This window comes from Phlebotomus papatasi, chromosome 2 (assembly GCF_024763615.1).
Source record: "Phlebotomus papatasi isolate M1 chromosome 2, Ppap_2.1, whole genome shotgun sequence".
Classification (NCBI taxonomy): Eukaryota; Metazoa; Arthropoda; class Insecta; order Diptera; family Psychodidae; genus Phlebotomus; species Phlebotomus papatasi.
This window is the reverse complement of record NC_077223.1, coordinates 12578748-12592513: the sequence shown is the minus strand read 5'-3', so window position 1 is coordinate 12592513 and position 13766 is coordinate 12578748. Positions and strand designations below refer to the sequence as shown.

At 33.6% G+C, this 13766-nt stretch overlaps 1 protein-coding gene across 1 annotated transcript in view; it reads left to right on the top strand.

Moving 5' to 3' along the window:
• The window catches only part of LOC129803756 (uncharacterized), a 391692-nt gene that overhangs the window by 289524 nt on the left and 88402 nt on the right, over positions 1-13766 (top strand). Inside the window, exon 5 of the mRNA XM_055850537.1 lies at positions 3874-4054. Coding sequence (XP_055706512.1) covers positions 3874-4054 — 181 coding nt within the window. The remainder of the gene's footprint in view (positions 1-3873; positions 4055-13766) is intronic.

The following is a 13766-nucleotide window of genomic DNA, read 5'->3' as shown; positions in this document are numbered from 1 at the left end:
AATAACCCTATAGCATACTCGTAAAGCAAAGGGTTCAATAAATTATTTATTAAGCTGTATTTATATAAATTCAACTATTTAATTTCAATACTTAATTGCGAATTCTTAGAAGTATTTTAAAGTATTCTATCTTGGAAACAAAAAATAAAAAGAGTAGATCTTACTTCTGAACACTTTTTAGTACATGACTGTTTTCAAGTACTTCTGCTTTATGGTGCTACTCTAATGAATAATGAACATGTTTATGTTAGTAAATTAGTGTTCTCAAATGCTTCTGCAATATCAACTTTTCTTTGTGGTTGTTCCTGTCTCGACTTTTTCCCTAATCCTCGCTGTGTTCTAAAACCACCAGATAGTCGAGACAGGAACCAAGACAAAGAAAAGTCGATAATGCAGGAGCGCTTGAGAACAGTAAGTGCTAAAAAATGTTCATTTCTCATTAAAATAGCATCATTATCGACTTTCCTCTGTGTTGATTCTTGTCACAACTGCGTAGCAGTTTTAGAATACAATGAGGCCAGGACTTTGGAAAACATCCGAGACAAGAAGCAACAGAAAGAAAAGTCGATAACGCAAAAAAAACACATGTAAATAGCCATGTATTAAAAAAATGTCCGTCTTAAAAGTTGTAATCGACTCTAAGACGGCGATGGCCGCATGGGGGGTGAGATAAAAAAAAACATAGATGACAATAAAAATCAATCAATCAGATATCCAATTTTCATTTTTTTTACATTGGAATAGTACAATAGTGCATTCTCTAAAACAAAAAGAAATTCCAGTTTGGTTCTAAACTATTTTTTAAATAATTTGAATTTTACAGTATTTTAGAATTAAATAAAGGTTGACAGTTGAACTTCTCACGGAACAGAGTACTCCATAGTATTTTTTGCAGTCAAAATATAATTTTTTATAACGCTAATTCATGAAAAACGCATTCCTTTATATTTTTCAAAAAAAAAATCTTATATGGGAAATACGACCTGTAGATGTTATTTATATTTTTGAAGATGATATCAGTAATTTTCAATTAAATTTGCAGACATTTAATTCCATTTTCAAGTTTGTTTTTCCATTTAAAATAATTTAGTTTTATTAAGGTTTAGGGGAGGTTTGGGCAGTTTCACGCAATCATTGAGAGAAATCCGAAAAAGTTGAAATAACATTCCTGAAATGTTAATTTTACCCTGCATTATTGATCCGAAATCGGTGTAAATATTACCCTTTTTAGGTGCAGTATGGTTAAAATTAACCCTTTTTCATGTTAATTTTATCCTTAAAAACGTGTAAAATTAACATTAAAAAATGTTGATATATCTTTACACCTAAAAAGTGTTAAAGTTATGAGGAAAACAAGTTAATCGCACCCTCTTTTTTTCTCAGTGATTAAACTCCTTTAGTTTCTCTTGGGTATTCGCTGTCCAAAAATATGTAGCACAATTCCTACATAAAATCACTCATCATCCCAAAAATGTGTATTTTCGAAAGTAATGCGTAAAACTATCCCACTATCCACTATACTTATATTGTTTTATATTTTACCTCCCGCAAACATGAATCATTTTTTAGTTTTTTTTAGCTGAGATTCTTTATATATTTTAGTATTTCACATTAATTTCTTTCAATACGAAATTTTGCTTGATACTAAAATTTGGTAAAATTAAATCTTTTTCAAATCATTTACACAGGTTAAAAAGGCTCTAGAGAACATATTTCTCAACCGAATGGTATTATGTTTGGGGTCGTTGGAAAGGTATTGGAATTTTTGACAAGTCTGAACTGGTTGCAATCGTTTCTTAAATTCTAATGACCCGGTTCATAATCGATAACTAATTTTTATTCAAAATTCTATTATTACTCTTGAGGTATATTTTAGGCAATATTTTGAGTGATTTATAAATCGGTTCAAAGCGGTTGTGCACCAGTAATAAACCGATTCGTAGCCGATAAGTAATTTCTATGAAACATTCAATTGTATTGTATTACTCCTATGCTATTTTGGGGAATGTTTTGAGTGATTTATAAGTCGCTTTAAATCGATTGAGTATCGGTAAACGGTAAATTATGCGAAAATACTTATTATTTATGACACCTAAGTCACGAGTTCGAGAATTCCGCAAAACCTGGCACGCTTTGCCACCCCTTATTTCAGTGAACCCATTTATTTTTTTGCGAAAACTTCGAAAATTCTTGTATTTTTCAGGAAACCCGGGAGACTCATATATTTTTAAGAGAATTAAAGGCACTCTTAAATTTTTTAAGTAACCTAAGAGGAACTCTGAAAACTCATTATGTGATTTCGTGGAACCGTGAACTCGAGCCACTCTGATTGCTTATGATTTACCCCTTGTATGTGCTAAAAATCTGACATTGTTTTTCTCTGTGTTGAATTTTTAAAAATCATTTCATCAAATTTGAAAATATTAATATCTGACAAAATTAGCAAATTACTTTCTGATAATGAGTAATAATTTGTTATCATAAAGTCAAATAAGTGTGACAAGAATTAATCAATGTGAATTATGAAAATTGGAATAATTTGGTGATAATGACACAATATTATACTTAATTAACTGCCATACCAACAGCCGGTAATATTTCAGATATGAAATTCAATCGATAGCAATCACTGCAATAGACATTAAACAGCTAAAATGTGTAAATGTGATTTATCAACGAACAAAAAGCATTTTCACAAATAAATTTTCTGTGTTATCACTTATCTCATGAAGCTCAATAATTTATAATAAACTGTATCACAGTGAATAAAATTAGTTTTTGGGTAATTCGAAGAGGGAAGCTCAATACTGAATAATCGGTTTTTCATTTGATGGTGAAAATGATGGGAAATTTGAAAGTTCTTCTTGTGTCAATATGTCTTGGAATTTCAAATGGTAATTTGGACGCCTTTAAGGTCTTCATGGCAATTTCCTAATTGGCATTTCTATCGGAATATTCCAGTGAATTCCTTGAGGTGCTATGTCTGCAGTGGAGATGACATTCATCCCTGTTCAGATCCTGCTCAGCTAAAACGTACCCATTCCCTGGATTGTGAATTTGCCTTCGGCGAGCATTACCGTGATGTATGCTACACGGCAACACAGACAAGTAATAAATGAGCAATCAATTGCCATCGTCTCAGAAAGATCTGGAATAGTGCCCAAAATGTTAACTTCTTGTTTCAGTTGACGACAAAAATGTGACGATAAGAAGCTGCGGAGGACCGAATTATTGCGAATCAGATATTGCCATGTTCACGCTCTACGATTCCTGTGAAATCTGTCACACGGATTTATGCAATAAGTCGAATTTGACAGTGTGGAATATATTTCTCTACTTCCTATCATTCATATTCATTGTAATTGCAATTGAAACTCTATGCTGATAAGAGTTGTCAGAATAAAAAAGCGTTAGAAAAGCCGTTAGTTTAAAAATTTGAAATGTTGACAGTTTTCTGCTGTCATTTTTTTGACAGTTTCACCTTTTATGTGCATGACGCAATCTTAAATTAATTTATAATTGAATTTCTTTGCTAGAATAATGCAAAAGACTTAATTGATACATTGGTTTTTTTATTGTTCCTTTCTCTGGATTTCCTCAGGGAGTGACAGAGGTGAAAATTTGATGGAATTTGTTATGAAAGGATTCATTTAACAATGATGAGGCATTAAAGCAGTAGTTCTATCTTACCCCTAATGCAATTGATATTGTATAGACGACTCCCTTACAATCAGAAAACTGACTGTAGATCTACCATCCTTGTGCATGAAAAGCTCTTTCTCTCACCGAATGAGATATTCACTATATCAAAGATATACCATGATGCCTATATATATAGTTTTTGGTTCATCGTATCTTCCATCCATTCCCCAGACGGTGCACACAATGGACAGAAATTCTCGGCCAACGAACGATTATCGTTTCATAAGAGAGCCCAGAGGCGGATTAACAATTACTAATGTTATGCTAGAAGATGATGGCAAGTGGCAGTGTGAGGCTAAAAATGCCAGAGGATACTCGGAAAATGCTCGACCAGTTAAGCTGATCGTTTTAGGTAAGTGCTATATATACATATAAAGATTTGAAATACTATGCAAAAAGACCATAGGACTCTGAATCTATATTTTATTGCATTCAATAGGAGGTGCACAACAAATAGTTCTGTTTATAGAAAGGCTTCTAGTGTTGTTAACAAAACACTGTAAAGCAGTCGCTTTTTGTTCTAACTAAAACTTATTGAGTTTCATCGAGATTTTCGATGAAATCGGTCAACCAAAAATTTTCCGTTTAGAAATGGCTATTAGAAATACTTTTGAAAGTCCTGTCAAAGTTAAGGCATGATTAAACCAAAATTGAAACCGCCCTGTTTTACATTGTCTCTCTAGAAAATAATCGGACTTGATTCACTGTTCCTCTGAAGGTTTTGTTACAAATAGTGTGACAAATAGTTATTGATAAGTGTTGCTTAGAGCAAAAGTGGGCTATTTTAATGGGGAAATGCATATACGATTGGCCGCTTTTGCTTTCATTCAACAACGCTTTTACCTTGAACTTTCCCGATAAGTTAAGACTCATTCGGTAAAACATTCTCCAGGCTACAGCGTCCAATAAAGAGTCCGGTACGCTGGAAACCCGAACTCGCTGAACAATATCCTTCATTTCCCTCTTCATCCTCTGGGTCGCTCTAATGCGATAGTTGTCCACAGAAGACTCCAAAAGCTCAGGGGAACGAGTCAAGACTGTCCATTCCCAATGCCTCAAGTCCTCCTCTCCAACGTCAAATTCCTCCTCCATGAAGCCATTTGCAGATCCGTGTCGAACTCCTCTTAAAATTTCCTTACAAGCCCCCTGGGTCCTCGTATTAACTTTTCTGCGACACTTAGGGTAAGGGGTCATAATTTTGGACAGGGTGCTTAAGCATCAATGTTCCAAGTTTGAAGTGCGATATTTTCTATACCAATTGATTTTTTTGTTACTCTTTTTTCAGAAGGGTTGTTTAGAAACTTGGAAAGCTGTTTATCGTCTTTGTTTTTATAAAAATTAGTCTTAAAACGTTTAAAAATGAATTGATATCCAGAGGTGAATTTGACTCTTATTTTGGACAACTTGATTGTAAGTTTGGACACCTTGTTTGGACAGCTAATTCGTCTCAATAGGATGCCCATTGCTCTCCATTTCAAGAAGCTGTCTTACCAAGTCCTCTTCCTGTTTATGTAAGGGAAACGTCGAATGTCACAAGAATCTCGGAAACTTTCGATATCTTTCTTTAAAGTTAGTTGACTTCGGTAATCCAAGTACTCGCGGATTCGCGCATTCCCTGGCTTTCCGGAAGCCTTTTAAGGCTTTTCTCACTACATCTCCTGTGTTTCTCCAGGCATTTGCATAATCTAGTCATCACCAAAGCAAATCACGAAATTTCGTGAGAAAAAAACACACGTCCAAAATAAAGAGTATCACCTCACTGTTGAATCTCTCAGAAAATTTCACATTTTTCACACGAAAAACGTAATTCACAAGACAAATCTCACTTCAGGTCAATTCAACAAGTCACAATAAATGTGAATCAACACAATATTCAACGAATATTTAATAATATCACTTAAAAAAAGTGGGAAAACATTGTTAGTAGTTCTTCGCAGCTAAATAAGACTGAAGTAAATACAAAGTTCTGTCATATTTCTCGTAAGCAATTGCTCAGACTGAATTTTCAGCAAAGCAATTTTAACTCAAATCATATTCAAAATTTAACATTATTTAGTGTTAAAATCTTCCAAAAAGAATAAAATTTTAAGATGGAATTCATCATTCATCAAATATTGGAATAAAATTCCATAATTTTAATCAATTTATTTTTAGTGTCCAACTTTACCCTCAAAGTGTCCAAATTTAGAAACTGTCCAAAATTATGAGCTCTTCCCTAGTACTTTTTCTCAGAAATTTATAACTAATAGTGCTAGAGTTATTACTCATGACTAGAAGCACTTCAGAATTGTACCCCTGGTTTTTTAATGAGCTATTGTTTCAAAACTTTATTATAGTTATTAATAATGCCGTAGAGATTAATGAACATGAGAATTTTCGCATAGATTCAATAGGTTTTAGTTCATATGCATAAAAATCAGAGTTTTGAGCTCAGATAATCTCAAAACTAACTGAAAGGTTCTTTTAACTCTAGCCTTTCATTGCAAGACAAGTGCTGTTATCTATACTCTAAAGCTCGGTGTATTGTGAGTTTCACACTTTCAGATAATTCACTGTGGCTTAAGCTCTCTGCACACCTAATATTGCTTCCCTTTTGTCTGTCTCGGGCTTTTGTTTTTCTCAGATTTACCCTCCCAAGCACAAAAGAACCTCTGGGATAGGGATTGTGAGGGTGAGTGCTAAAGGGGAGTTTGTGCTGTTTTCATTTTCGTAGTATCCGCATTTCGAGGTGGCAACGCCAAATGCTCAAATGGACAAGGAGGAGCAGCAAATGGCTAATTTCGTACGGTGTTGAGTGCTCCACAGCCTTGCCCATATCCAGCCCAGAAAACCCATTCCTCAGGCAATTGTTACACCATCGTGCAGGAGACACACCAACGGTGACTAAATTACATTTTTCATGGTCATGGTTATGATGCGGACACCTTCAATATTATAAACGTGTTATGGTTATTTTGGACTTTTACCCCTTAACTACCTATTCGGTTTAATTAATGTTGCCTAAGTCGGTTTTTTTACAGCTTTCGCGAATATATTTGACATTCTGGTTTCATGATACTTTTATTTAATTAAAATTTATCTGAATTTATCGCATTCCCATTTAAATGAACTTCCTAACTGAATCAATGCACTTTCCCATGCAGAACGACAATTACGGTGCTCCCGACAGATAAATTGACTTGCATCCTGATTTATTGGAGTTTTTTTTTGGAACTCTTTTAATACCGCCAGACATTCATCCCCATGGTTCTATGATTAGTTTAAAAGGATTTTGGAAAAAATCAAATAATCCCAATTAAAATTAAATCAAAAGATGAAGGAAAATATAGAAAATTTAAGGATCAATTAATAACCAGTTTAGTAAATGAAAGGAAAATATTTTCGGTCAGCAAATAATTTAAAGGGACTAGCAAAAATTTTAATTACAGTAATTTGCAAAAAAATTAAATTGTTCATAACTAGGGGGGAGTGCGCTACCTTCGGACGAAATATTCGTCTTGGTTACCTCCAAAACATATTCGAAAATGCAAAAAATCGTAGAAGCCTTGTTCGAAATAAATGGGGCTATCGCCGAAGACGGGAAGTCGATTTCTCTTCTCGTTTGGCCCCTAGCCGTATCATAAGATTTCGAATAAATAAAAAATATATTTAACTGGGATTCTTTGCACTGAAAAATTTTTAAGAAATATACATAAATTACGGGTCCCGTCAAATAATTTCGTCAGATATCTTTAAGATTTCTGCAGAAAATATCTACACCTCTGCCGAAAATCTGTCGAGAAATCTGCAGATATTCTTACGAATTTTATTTGGGCTTGGGACAAAATTCGTCAGAAATTTTTGCAGACTTTCTGACGAATCCTGGTGCATACTCTGACGAATTTCTGTAGATATTTTGCCGATTTTCTGAAGACTTTTCTACATTCCAGACTTTTCAGACAGCTGTGTCTGAAAAGATGGAATATTCTTCACTGAAGTTTGCAAAGTTCAATAGAATGATTCTTGGTGATTTCACAGTGTTTATATAAAATAAAGAATTCTGCGACGTTGTGTTATAAGTAGAGAAAAGTCAAGTGATATCTTTAAACACAGTGTAGACCTAAATTTCGTGTTTTTGTATCACTGCATTGGCGATTTTTAAGAAATTATTATTTTCGCTCGCATCTTTTTAATTTAAAATGTTTAATCGGCAATGCTTGTTAAGCAGAGCATACCATTTTCTTTGTAACTTCTACAGTTTTTTGATAAATCAACAATATTTTTGTTGAGACAATGGAGACTATGCAGATTTCCAATGCCGAAAATCTACAGATTTTCTATGCAGAAATTCTGGCGAAAATCTACAGATTTTCTCTGAATGTACTAGAATATACCGTTACAATTCAAAAAAAAACTCCGAGTAAAATCGGCAGGTAGAGCAATGACTTGACGGGGTACTATACCGACTTATAATCGATTAAGTCCAACGTAATTGGATTGAAAATTTCAAGATCTTTCAAAACAAAAAACCCAAATTTAAAAAAAATCGGTTGAAAATTATGCCCAAAGTGCTTAAACTTTGAATCTTAGAAAATACGATATCGAAATGTTTTTCGAGCATAGGTGTTTAACCCTTTAACGACGAGACACTTTTGCGGACCGAAAATCAACAATAAAAATTTGACCGATAAACAAAATCAATGAAACGTCTTATATCATCTTTGGAAAAAACAACAGTCTGATTCAGTGCATTTCTTAACTCTACAAGCGATAGGGACAAAAATAGCCTAAAAATTTAAGTAGTTTTTCTGACTATAACCAATTAAAAATAATTTTTAGTCTAAAGGAAAATATTATGTATGAATATTGTAATTTCTTCCTCCAAAACGGTTTTGCTTAAAAAAATTGAAAGTATAAAGAATATTTAAAATAATTTTTGAAAATAAGAATTTAAAAATTAGTCATTTTTAAGCTTAAATATATACTATATAGCAAATATAGCTGGAGACTTGTAAAAAATATCCCAGATTCATTTAACCTTGTACTTTGCAATTACGTATAAACATAAGAAAAAAAATAACCTTAGGTAGTCGGGAAAAATTATTTTCTTTATGGAACACCGGTGTTCCAATCGTCCTTAAAGGGTTAAGGACTAAACATTCGTCTTGATTACCTCTAAAACATATTCAAAAATGAAATAAATAGTAGGAGCCGTTTCCGAAATAAACCAAAAAAAACATGGTTTTGGAGGGGAAAGTAGATAAAGGGGCGAAGGAAAAAAAGATTGTCCTAGATAATATTAACTTATAGGGGGTCGTTGAAGACCGTAAGTCGATATCTCTTACCGTTTAACGTCTAGCCGTGTCACAAGTAAGGAAGCAACTCTCTTTGAATTCGAGCAGTGAAGTGACACAACAGCCCCTCGTACGGTAAAGATAAAAATTTAGGGGAAGGCTTTCAAGCTTCGCACATTCTATGGCTTCGAACACTTTATATTTTTCTAATATTGCTTTAATAATTCTGACTGAAATATGGGAAATGAAATGTTCGAAAGCCAGAGCGTGTGTGAAGCCTCTAATCCTTCCCATACAATGTAAAGGAAAGAAGTAAATACTTCCTATATCTCTCAAAATGTCTGAATCCACATTAATACACAGGGATACAACTTTTCCGACTTTTTCATGTTGAAGCAGGGAAATTCACTTAAAATACAGAAAAAAGAGAATTCTATCAGTGAAATTGATCTGGCGACGTTAAAAAACAAACTTTTGATGAGTAAACTAAATTATCATGAAAAGTTTTTTCCTGCTTCTTTTTGAAAAAAAAAATCATTTAGACTGGGTTTGTTTAACACTTATACACGTTACAAAGGGAAGTGAAAACTGGCAAGTCAAATGAGTGGTTGGAGGAAAAGTGCTCTGATTTTCCTCCATTTCCCAAGAATTCAGCTTCTCTTCTCCCACGCTACATGCCCTGGAAGTTCTATTTATGAAGCACTCTTCTCTTTTTCGTGGGAAAACTTTGAGTTGAAGAAATTATATTGTACGCGATAAAAGCATCGTGAAACACAGCCACAATATAAAGAACGACACAAGGGTGAAATTTACAAACGCTTGAAAACTTTTAAATACATCCTATGGCTTCCATATCAAATTTATTACCGTGCTGCCATTTTCTATAAAATTATCAACATTAAATTAATAGTTTGGGGCAAAACGCACAAAATGGTTTTTCATTATGGGAAAATTTTCTTTTAGTTTCTATGGCTGTCATATGTAGAGGAGGCAGTGAAAAGTTTCTGTATACATTCTGAATAAACTGAGAAAGATTTATAATAAAAGTCAAGAGAGATTTTCCAATGAGATTTTATTTAAAAAAAAAAGAGATTTCAAAATTTTACTTAAATGCAAAATTTTTGTTTAGAAAATATAGATAAAACAAAACAATTGTAGCCTCAAAAGATTATTCTCTGATGTGTTCACATTTTGCTTAGTGGACAGGTACCAAACAAAGACATTTTTAATATATTATGAAGTGAAAAAATTAAGAAGAAAAACTGACAGCAAAAATTATTATGTTGATAAATGTACTTTCAAAGAGTGACAGCCAAAATCCCGATCGACAAAATCCCTAAAGGGTCAAAATCAGGAATAGATAATAATTTCCCAAAACACAGAAAATTTCCCATTGCTCTTCGAAGTGAAACTAATAATTTCTCTAAACACAAAATATCCCTTTGCCCCAGTAAGCGAGAATTAAAAAATTTCCCAAAAACACAGAAAATTTCACTTTGCCAGCCAAAGTAATAATTTCCTATTAGGTGAGATTCTTAACAAAATCTCACCTACTATAATCCTAACAAAATTTCATGTCGTCCGATCGACCTCAAATTTGGCCAAAATGCCGGCCGGCCGGCCGGGAACGTAACTTAGCCACATATATATTCGGAATCAGGAAGTGGCGAAACACATTTTGGCCAAATTTGAGGTCGATCGGACGACATGAAATTTTGTTAGGATTATAGTAGGTGAGATTGTTAAGAATCTCACCTAATATTATGAAATATGTATTTCTAGACAGCTTTTAATACAAGATTTCGAAATATATCAGACTGATAAGTCAATTCTCTTTAGGAAAATACTTGCCAATAGTCTTCACTTTAGTGCCTCTATGCAAAAACGTTTGGAAAAATGAAATGTCGAGAGGCCCCTGGTTCAGGAGTTAGGTCAGCAAAATTGGTGGCAGCCAAAATTACGAAAACCAAAATCCCGAACACCAAAATTCCGAAGAGGCCAAAATCGCGAAAACCGAAATGCCCGATAGACAAAATCCCGAATTTTCAAAATCCTCAAACGGATGAAATTATATGGAGGAAAATGTTTAGAATAATTTCCTAAGACACAGAAGATTTCCCTTTGCCTCCAATAATCGCGGGTCAATCGTGGGAGTAGCTATGATACTTTTTAGAATTCGGGATTTTGGCTTTCGGGATTTTGGACCATTCGGGATTTTGACCGGGACCCCAGCAAAATACAATGAATAGGATTTCTCTTAAAAAAAGGTGGCAAAATATCTCATGATTTGCAAAATGCTCGAACTTGTAACTTGGATGCTATACCTCGAAAGCACTTTCGCATCATTTAGCGTTTACCAATTCATAATCAATATGAACCGGTTCATAAATCACCCAAAAGATTGCTCAAAATAGTTTAGAAGTAACACAATTAATTTTATAAGAAAAAATTGCTTACTGGATTGTAACCGACCGGTTCATAACCGATTGAAACCGACCGTTTCAGAATATATTAAATATTCCAAGACCTTTCAAAAAATCACAAATATTACCCCATTCGGTTGAAAAATATGCTTTATATAGCCTTTCTAACCTGTCACCTTGAAAAATAGTTATTAAAAAGGATTTAACGGTATTTTTTTTAATATTTTTTTCAAGTTTAAAACTTAAATCGTTATAGTGACCGATTTTCTCAACCGATAAAAGAAACCAGTAGTAAAATGGTAATGAACCGGTAAGATATGGATAATATTTAATCAGTAAAGTAGAGCTAAGCCGGTGGTAGCCGCATTTAAAAAGTATTTTAAGGAGCAATAGAGCACAAAACTTTGCAAAGTATTAAAGCTTTTGTCAATTCGAGCGTTGAGAGAATTTTCCCTACCTTTGTTCTGAAATTTTACTTGTTTTTTTTTAGACTTTATATTAATGATGGATCAAATTCCTTGTTCTAATTTTGTAACGGCTAATGGTAAATTAAGGAAAATTTTACCTGAAAAATTTCACTGACATTAGAAAAAAAAGAATTTAAAATAGCGATGAAGATTAGAAGAAGGATACACATTAAAAATCCAAGGACTAAACAAGAGACTTTGGAAGAAAATGAGACACCCTTACCTGTCCGGCTTAATTAGTGGATACTGGTGAATGGTTGGAGGTGCGGTAGAGACCATCACCAGGTTAAATGAGCGATAAAATGAATGTAATATATTTCAAGTGGATTTCTTCAGACAATAGAGGAAAATCTCACCCTGGTCCTCTCACTTTTCTTCCTTGGGAATTGAGTGTCGAAAAAACACGTCCGCTTTTCTTCCAACTCACTTGTCAACATTGATAAGATTGAGCTTGGGGACTTTACCAATTCCCTCGCCCTGTTTCACAGGATCATTCTCCGTGGAGGGATAGAAAGTTAAGGAATTAAATTAACTTTCCTTCTTTCTTTCTTTTTTTCTTGTGTAAAATGAAAACTTTTGGGTCATTTTCTCTCACCAGTGAAATTTATGTGAAAAAAATTGTGAAGTCACTTCTTGGATCTCATTCAGTCAACTGTGCAAAAGAGTGCTAAGAAAGATTATTATGAAAATCCCCGGAAGTGAAATTGGAGCACAAAAATTTGCTCATGAAGGATGAAAACATGAGCTAAGGAAAAAAAAACAGGGAAAACTGCTGAAAAATAGGAAAATATACTCTCGATAATTTAAACAAGTCCCTCTCATAAGACTTACCGAGAAAAGCCTCTGAGAAAACTTCTTCATTGTGATTCATGCATGTCTTTTTTTTCACAGCTGCTCTAAATTCACCTTTCGTGCATTTTTCTTCTGCCCCAACATGCCTTCGTGGCCTCGAAATTCAGAGGAAAAACCTCAAAAGTTGAGTTTAATAATATTTTTCCTCACAACCTCGCTATCTTCTTCACCTTGTTCTTTTTACTCTGTATGAAATGGTTCTAGAGAGTTTTCTTAAGATCTTGTTCTGGATGGAGAAAAAAATATGAATGAATAAATTCACATTTCGTATTGGAAGTTTATTATCTCACAAAAGAACTGAATTTCTGAAGGTATCCCTCATTTTCAGCTGCACTTAGTCTCAATTTAGTCGGATGTATCATTGGCTTTGATGTGGAGAGTAGCTCCTCCTCAAATTTTTAATCCATTTCCTGATTACTTACGATTCTTACCGATTCAGGGAATATAAATCAATATGTATAATTCTGTACATTAAAACTTAAGGGAGTATTAACTTTTATTATAGCTCATTATATTGGTTAAAAGCTCACGAAAGCATTTCCGAAAATATTTTGTGAAAGTTCTTAAATCTTCAATGGAATTTAAACGTGACAATTTGATGACGCTATATTTCACCGAAAAGTTAGAAGCAGCTATTCTTGGGCTCCTAACCTATAATTAAACTTCTCATTTTTCGAAACATATCGCGGTATAAGGATACTTGTAGCATTTTAATTAAAATGCTTTGAAGCTGTAAAAATATTGCTTCATCGCTAGTCATCGTCCTTAATTTAGAGAAGCAAATTGAACAAAATTTGCGTGATATCTGAAAACAAATGGTCCGTGAGACGCTTAAACCTCAAGCAATCATTAAACAAAAATTTTAAAAGGACCTCCATATGAAGTCTGAAAAATCCTAAAAACGAGAAGACTTTATCGATCCTCAAAAAAAGTTATACTCGATGAAGCGAAGAATTGACTTAGCTTGCACGTTTAAAGCCAGTTGCTGAATATCGTCTTTTTTTATGAAAACAAATTTTCCAATTGACCATTTGATTAGCAAAGAAAAT